This window comes from Zerene cesonia, chromosome 9 (assembly GCF_012273895.1).
Source record: "Zerene cesonia ecotype Mississippi chromosome 9, Zerene_cesonia_1.1, whole genome shotgun sequence".
NCBI classification, from domain to species: Eukaryota; Metazoa; Arthropoda; class Insecta; order Lepidoptera; family Pieridae; genus Zerene; species Zerene cesonia.
In genome coordinates this window covers 3823445-3832053 of record NC_052110.1, presented here as the reverse complement: position 1 = coordinate 3832053, position 8609 = coordinate 3823445, and the positions used below count along the sequence as shown (strand labels likewise).

The following is an 8609-nucleotide window of genomic DNA, read 5'->3' as shown; positions in this document are numbered from 1 at the left end:
GACACTATAAGGCTACATGACAGTGAAAAACAAATGATCACAATTATTTTTAGAAATTTGCAATAAATATATGTCTATTTTAGAGTTTACATAAGCCTAGCTCGCTCATGTATACTCTAAAATATGTATTATTTATTTTATCAGTAGTTTCACCAATAACAAATGCAAATTCGATTAAGCATCACAAGCAATGACTTTTCATGTGATATCTCGTTAATGAGATAGCGGGGTCGCCTGATGGTAAGCGACTAGCACCGCCCATAAACATTTGCAGACGCTATATGCCAGTGCAAATGAACGGTCAACTATTGAATAAGGAAAAAGGAAAGCAATGATGAAAGGAATGGTAAGTGTAAGGAAAAGGATAAGGTGCTCCGGCTCCCCCACTCACCGAACGAAGCGCAGTAGCATACTACTACATCATTTTTTTTATGGGTAGCACTTTTCTTTTTTGACAACTTTTACTGTATATTATAACACAAGATGGCATTCTTTTACTAAGATTACGAACCTTTTTCATGACGCCTTGCGTCTGACTAGTCCATAATAACACTAGCGCGGGTTTGTTATTGCTTTGGGGGCGACGCTCGCACCTTCGACGCGCTCCATCTGCCTTTTGTTTCAAATCTGAGTCCCATAGCTAGAAAAAAAACCTGGATATTCCAGTTTTTCGAATGCATGCTGTATGTGAATTAATTACTTAATACGAAATGTTTATCACTCAGCGTATTTTACAATCATAAGCCAATCAAACATCAAATAAACAAAAACACTTTTAGTAATGTGATAAGCTCACTTTATCGCGCAAAACATACAAAATCTTGAACAGATTAATAAACATAAAGCATAATACACATTTCATTAAATGCCAATTTATTCTATTCTTCGTGAATTCATTCTATAGTGAATTATAGTGGGGCAACCGGACATAGCTGAAACCAGTAGCCGCAGCCGCATCGCTTGGGACAACCCTGGTGTAACCACATGAACTCTAGGTGCATGTCATCTGGATGACAGAGGCAAGCTAACAAACGTTTGTTGTTTGCGCTGGGTATCAGATTCGGACATTGCCAAGTTCCTGGACCTGAAAATGTATAATGAGCATGAAAAAAGTAGCTTCTTTAATTTCACTTTATTACAATTAAGGAATTAGAATTGTTCCACAGTGTTTATTCGATTGCTGTATTTTTTTCGAAAATAAATAAAAATACTTAGCAAATTTATTATAATTATTTTACCTTTTCTTATAGCTAACATTCGAAATGGATCGCAATCACCAGCTAGATGAGCAAGCATTTCCCGCTTTTCAATCCCAGTCAATTGATCCAAGGTATCGTGAAATTGACCGTACAGGCGGCGACCACCGCGGCGGAATGGAGAGAAAGCTTTCCAAAAGCTCATTGCGATCTATATAAAAAAATTGTGATAGTTTTACGAGTTTTAGAACGAAGGATCTTGTCGCTTGAAACTTATATGAAAACACTTTATAAAAGACTAGCTGCGCCGCGCAGTTTCACCTGCGTATCCTGTAGAATATCGGGATAAAAAGTATATGGCCTATGTTATTTCAGTTGTCCAGCTGTCTACGTACCAAATTTCATTGCAATCGGTTAAGTAGTTTTTGTGTGAAAGAGTAACAAACATACACACATCCTTACAAACTTTCGCATTTATAGTATTAGTAGGATTCCTTATATTGCATCCAAGTGCAATTACCCTAAGATTGCGATTACTTATAGGCGGCGGTGATCAACTTATACCAAGTGCCCCGCCCGCTTTTATCCCGGTTGTAGCATAAAAAAGTCTAACTTCTACGAAGCATTTGATCGTCCATTGGATGATATTATGACTCTAGCTGATACTTGAGTTTGATACCTACTTGTTGTTTATAAGGTCCTATATAAACATTTATTTCTAAACATCATATTTAGATATAGACATTTATTTATACATGTTATTTCGAAAATGAATAAGGTATGTTACCTTTGAAGAAACTCGGATATCCTGGAGTTTTAACGCTACTATTGTTATAAGGTACCCAGAGAGCAATAATACTTTTCTGGACACAGGATAATTTGTATCAAACTGAATGGTAAATGGTGAATTGAATTTGAATAAGATGACAGCTGGATGGACGACGAATAAGCTTATTTGTTGCAAATATGTGCATTGTACCAACTACTAATGAAATATAGAAAACATGGCTTAAATAATGCAAACTGATGTGATAGGTAAAGTGACAATAAATACAGTAGTATAGTATAAAGTGATATTCTTGTTAAAACAAGAAAAAAGCTTACTTGAACGATATTTTTACAGAAAATTATTTATTCAATTGGCACTAGAATTATGACAATTGTAATGTAACCGTTGCTTTATTTTTTATGTCAAAATATTTGAGGTGTAAATTAAAACAAAAAAGTATATTTAAAAACTTTTTAACCCGAACCCTTTATGTTATAAATTATGATAATAAAAGTTAAATATACGATACTAGCTTTTACCCGCGGCTTCGCACGCGTTAAATTCGGAGTAGTTTAATAGATGTTATTATACATATAAATAAAAGCATAATACTATAATATAAACCTTCCTCTTTAATCACTCTATCTATTAAAAAAAAAACCCATCTAAATCCGTTGAGCAGTTTTAAAGATTTAAGCATATATAGGTACATAGGGACAGAGAAAGTGGCTTTGTTTTATACTATGTAGTGAAGTATAAAGAAAATAAGTTATAAACTTGAATAATCTTTTTAAAATGCCGGTATTTTCATTGTAGGGCGTTTAAAATAAATATAATGAAGTCAAGGGTGTCGCCTAAAGAAAGCTGAGAACAAGTGATATTTTGTGAAGATCAATCAAAGCATACTTGCTTTGGTTTCGCATGATACGAAGGAATTAAAAAGGCTTCTGTTTACATGTAAGTACATATTAATACTAGTACTCTTATACAGTATCCGGTTACAATCGCGTATGTCTGCGTTGTGGTATAAAGCAATGCCCGAGGCTTTCAACGATCGTATAAAAACTCGCTTCTGTTTGTATTATGGCGCATTCAAATTGAGGTTTCCTCAGTGAAGTCACTGTCCATCCCTTACAAAAATGGCTTTTAAGGTGGGTTCGCTATAAGCATATATTAATAATTAATATTGGTGGATCTATATCTTTCTTGCTTTTATTGTTTTACGATTTTATTGGTGTTACTTTGTTTAATATAAGATCAATCTGGATGGGATGAATGGGTTTACAATGGTAAATGACTCCTACCCACCAACAAAATAAAAAAAACGTCTCATATGAGGCCATGCACTGGGATAAGCTGAGCTAAGTTTAGGGTAATTGTAAATTTACAAAAATGCATTTACTTTTTCAGTTCGTCGTACTTGTATGTGCCATTGCCGCTGCGCAAGCCGGTGTCATCAGCCCCGTAGCATACACCGCCCACCCAGCTCCAGTTGCGTATGCTACTGCACCAGTGGTTCACGCTGCACCAGTTGTGCATGCCGCCCCCCTCGCCAAGGTCGCAGTTGATGAATACGACCCTCATCCCCAATACAGTTTCGCGTACGACGTTCAAGACGGTTTGACCGGAGACTCCAAGAGCCAACACGAAACCCGTGACGGCGATGTTGTTCAAGGATCTTACTCCGTTGTCGACCCTGATGGCACCAAGCGTACCGTGGAATACACCGCTGACCCCCACAACGGTTTCAACGCTGTCGTGCACAAGGAAGCTCTCGCTGTGAAAGCCGTCGCTCCAGTAGCTAAAGTAGCTGCACCTGTTGCTTACGCCGCTGCCCCTGTTGTTCACGCTGCTCCCATCGTTCACGCTGCCCCAGTCGTTCACACTGCTCCCGTAGTGCACGCTGCCCCACTTGCCTACTCCGCCCCCTTGTACCACCATTAAATAACTAACTAGTCAATTTACAACCCTAAAGTATTAAAAACAATATTTATTGCAAATAAATAAATCTGAGAATAATAATTTTATAGTATTTTTACTGTTTTATCAACCATTACAGGTGAAAGAATTTCCAAAAGCTTAATGTAGTATGAGTTTTGGAAAAGTATACATACTATGAATACGTACATGCAAAAAAAAATCGAATACTAGAACGTTAAATAGAGTCAATCTGAATAATTTTCTACCATAATATAATTTGACCACAATCTTAATTCAATGTAATAACCAGCATAATTATTATAATATGTTTTTTGTAATTTTAAAAGTACATTTAACAAACCTTTCAGTAGGTAATTGCAATGAGTAAATTCAAATGCTAAAAGGTTATCTAAAATAACTTGGTATATTTATGTGACATAGATTATATGCAAGTAATTCCTACGAATTACCAACCCTACGGTTTGTTTGAGTGTTTTCGTTGCTTTAATACAAGGCTTTATTTCCATGAAATACAACAAATGAATCATATCACATCATATCACAAACAATTGTAACGTCGAACGACGAAGACGAAGATTATTGAGTCTCAAAGATCAAACTATAATCTTCATGTAGTTAGACACAAGTATAAATTGACATTGCCATACAAAGAAAGTGTACCTATTCATTCATATTCCCTTGATCAAAGGATCCGACGGGAACGCTTTGACCGACTTCAGTATTTAGTACATTTTGTTTATTAAGATTTTATAGAGGGTAGGTATATATATTTTTCCATGCGTTTACTTTTAAAATTCGAACGCGAGCGAAGACAAAAGGCAAAAGCCAGTTCAATATAAAAATTACAAATATTTATAATCATACGGTATAAGTACATTATTTTTTGTTTTTATTTGAAAATAATTTAAAAAATGCTCTTAATGTATGGTCACTATTTTATACTACGAGCGGTTGATAGGAAACTAACTCTGTTGATGTATTTTTGTTACTTTTCAATTTTAATTCATAAATTAACATGTATTTATTTAGAAAAGGAACAGTATATTTTTACATACATTTGTTAAGAAAATCCCTGGATAAATATTTTCCTTATTAACTAATTCGATGTTTCGTTTCATTTTTATTGGAAGCGAAGACAATTCTTTAACATCATGTTAGAACGGTTGATATAACAGTACTATTGTTAAACTATTATTATCATAGATTTTTTATTGCTCTATAGAAAGTGCACTTATGAGATGTAAATTTATCAATTGTCCACAATTCCCTGGAAAGTTTGATACCTCGGCTATTCGAACAAAGTCATAAATAACAACGTCTGGTTCGTAGGCCCGTATCCTTGTTTTACCCTTTATTCCTCTCCTAATGCTTACTTTATCCCTATGATTCTTACGTCGGCATTCCATTCGTAGAGGCGTATATAGACGGAAGTTTGTAAACGAACTTACGCCTCTGCAAATGTTTGTGGGCGGTGGTATAGCTTACTATAAGGCGACAGTTCTATTGCCAACGATGCCATAAAAAGAAAGCAATAAAAATAGGTTTACAATGGATTGGCTAAATGAAGCATGTAAATAAGTATATGAAAAGAGTAATTTTACAAATAAATACATGCAATAAAACAATTAATTGATCATTTCTGTATATTCAAAGATATTTATTAGTTTAAATTTTATGTTATTTTTTAAAACTACCTAATTGCAATGCAATATCAATGTTTTTAGATCCTAAAACAATGGTTGTTTTTTTTCTCTTTGTCTGTTTGTATGGGCGATAATCAATTTTGACAAAATTTTGTATGGTGACAATATTTGGTTCAACTTATAGGCTCCTTTTTTCATATGTGGTGGTCATACATACATGTAACCAGAAAATACAAATTATTCGCGTATAACATGTAATCAAAACAGAGTTACTCATCATAATTCATAAAACTTACTCGTAAATGTCTAACACGTACAATCAGCGCAAATAAAGTCGCGGGCCAAATGCTTGAACGCAGTTTATACAGTTTCGTTTATTTGTGTTGCTATAAAAGCTTGATTTCTAATATTTTATATCTATTTCATCTTTATCCAATTTTTCTTTTATCATATGTATAAAAATATCACTGATGAATATGTGGTGAGTACGGCATGCTGTTATGCTTTATAAAAGTTTTTTGTCCTGTCTTTTAATTTGATAAACGAACAGATGCCTGGCATTTACACCGTGTAGTCCTTGTACCATATCAACTGAAATACATCTGTATTATTGATCGGAATGTGTCATCAAGCCGAGCGAGTAGAGCCTCCATACTTTATTGTCAGCCTACGGCGTTGTGGCATACCATATAAAATGTATGCAAGCTTTCTTCAACATCACATCATATTGACGCTTACAACAGTTAACTACAATGGCTTTTAAGGTTGGTTTAATTAGCAACACATACAAATCTCTTGTCAGCCATAAGGCCGCCTTCTGTGCTGTTTAAGTTTTTATTGTACTTATTTCCGCTATGCTGGCAGCACCATTTCAATAGATTCTAAAACTACAAGGGTTTTAATTTGTAAAGTGATTTTAATTGTTACAGTACTTAATTTATGTGCTTTTATTTTCTCTAACATTAAGGTATTATCAATAAACATTATGAAAAATATGAAGTCGTTTTGTTGTGTCAATATTAATATAATACTCAATTCTACTTTAATCGTTTAAAACATTATCATACATATTTGAATTCCTTTTTACAGTTCATTATTCTCGCTTGCCTAGTAGCGGCCGCTAGCGCTGGTCTCATCTCTCATGCTCCAGTCGCCTACCACGCTGCTCCAGTCTACGCTTCAGCACCAATCGCCAAGGTTGCCTATTCCTCACCAGTAGCTTATGCTGCACCAGTAGCGAAGGTTGAAGAATACGACGCTCACCCTCAATATAGTTACGCATATGACGTCCACGACAGTCTCACAGGAGATTCTAAGAGCCAGCACGAGAGCCGTGATGGTGACGTCGTACACGGTTCTTACTCCTTGGTAGATTCAGATGGCACAAAGCGCACTGTTGACTATACAGCTGATCCCGTTAATGGTTTCAACGCAATCGTGCACAAGGAAGCTCTCGGTGTTAAAGCAGCGGCCGTTGTAGCCAAAGCTGTGGCTCCCGTGGATCATGCGCCAGTAGTTCACGCTGCTCCAATTGCTTACTCCGGCCACTTATACCATCACTAAAGGAATTAGAATTAACAATATATACATGTAAATAAATAATTTATACCATTAAATTTATTTCCAATAATTTTTGACGCATTTTCCTTTTTGATAACAATTATTTATTTTTTATTGCTCTTAACAAAAACTACAGATATATATTATTTAAGAAAAAGCTCTGTTTAATATGTGCATGCTGTGTTAACCTGTAATTATTTGTTACTTTTTCGCAAGAATATTTGTTATATTATTTATACTTAAAAAACACTGTAAACAAATGTTGTATGACCAAATAAATAAATAAATAAATAAATAAATAAATAAAGATCTTTATAAAATTACCATACATAAATAAAATTGGCGGTCTTATCGCTATATAGAAATTTCTTCCAAACAACCAGACGTATAGAGAGAAATTAGATAGAGGAGAATAGTAGGGCAGAGCATAAATATAACACGAATTATTGTTCTTATACGGGTAATATAATTTATGTTAGTTGTATATAATACCTATATACACTGCAATTTATTTTTTATTATTATTTCAATTATACTGGAAATATGATGAATAATATGATAAACAAATATAAATAAATAAAAAAGAAAAATTACACGATATATTTTAACTTATTTTATTTACTTATTTTGTGAGTTTAGTTTGTGCTTAAAAACTATGTTAGTAGGTAAAACAAAAAATATGTAATGTTAAATAGAACATACAATTAAAAACCATTCGTCACACAATGTAATTGAGACTGGTTTTTGGGGAAGGGGCCATCCAATTTTCCATTCAATGTCTTCAGAATGCTGTTGGAGCTCTCGCACATTTTCTCCTCTTCGTGGAAGCTGCTCTTTTCCTAATTAGCAAATTGTCGTCGGTAATTGCACGCGTAGAACATAGTAACCCCACCTTGTATATGTATGCTAGAAGCTAAAGGTATAAAATATCTTCCTGTAAGAATTAATTAAGAGTTACTTTTTACCTGATGGGTGCAATGAGCAAATCTACATGCTAGCATATTGCAGCGGACTGCCTATGACCTTCGCTCCCTCTCAATGGCTTGTACATCACTCAAATTCTGTGTCAAAATATGCCCAAGATATTTAAACTTAACGATTCTTTTAAAAGGACTACCATAAATATACATATAAACGGATCATTATGGATAGTGTGTTCCGACCTTTTAAACACTAAAAGTTCTTACTTATTGACATCGTACGACAGACCGTGGAAATTGCTTATGCATCAAGTATTTTAAGCAGCTTACTGTGTAATTGATAGACTCAGCAAGACCATATCATACGCGTTACTAAATAACTAGCCCGAACAGCCACCACTTTGTCATAATTGTAAATTATTATCTATTCAACTTGTTGTGAATTAAAGCTATGCCCACCCTATCTGACAAAGCGTCATGTTTTATATGTAGTTAATTCTATCATATAGTATACTTAGTCTGGCCATAAATACTGTTACACTTAATTATAAAAAAATATTACATTTGAATTTCGAATCTG

At 34.3% G+C, this 8609-nt stretch overlaps 2 protein-coding genes across 2 annotated transcripts; one reads left to right on the top strand and one right to left on the bottom strand.

Annotated features, from left to right (window-relative positions):
• Positions 1-908: 908 nt before the first annotated feature.
• LOC119829163 (cytochrome c oxidase subunit 5B, mitochondrial-like) lies at positions 909-1401 on the bottom strand. The gene is made up of 2 exons (XM_038351565.1): positions 1239-1401; positions 909-1084 (listed from the first exon to the last, which is right to left on the bottom strand). The coding sequence occupies exons 1-2, from the start codon at positions 1399-1401 to the stop codon at positions 909-911; spliced, it is 339 nt and encodes a 112-aa protein (XP_038207493.1).
• Positions 1402-3040: 1639 nt separating this feature from the next.
• LOC119829162 (cuticle protein-like) lies at positions 3041-7139 on the top strand. Its single transcript, XM_038351564.1, has 4 exons — positions 3041-3116; positions 3376-3906; positions 6293-6313; positions 6639-7139. Exons 1-4 carry the CDS (start codon positions 3105-3107, stop codon positions 7110-7112), a joined length of 1038 nt encoding a protein of 345 aa, XP_038207492.1. The 5' UTR covers positions 3041-3104; the 3' UTR covers positions 7113-7139.
• The last annotated feature ends 1470 nt before the right edge of the window (positions 7140-8609 follow it).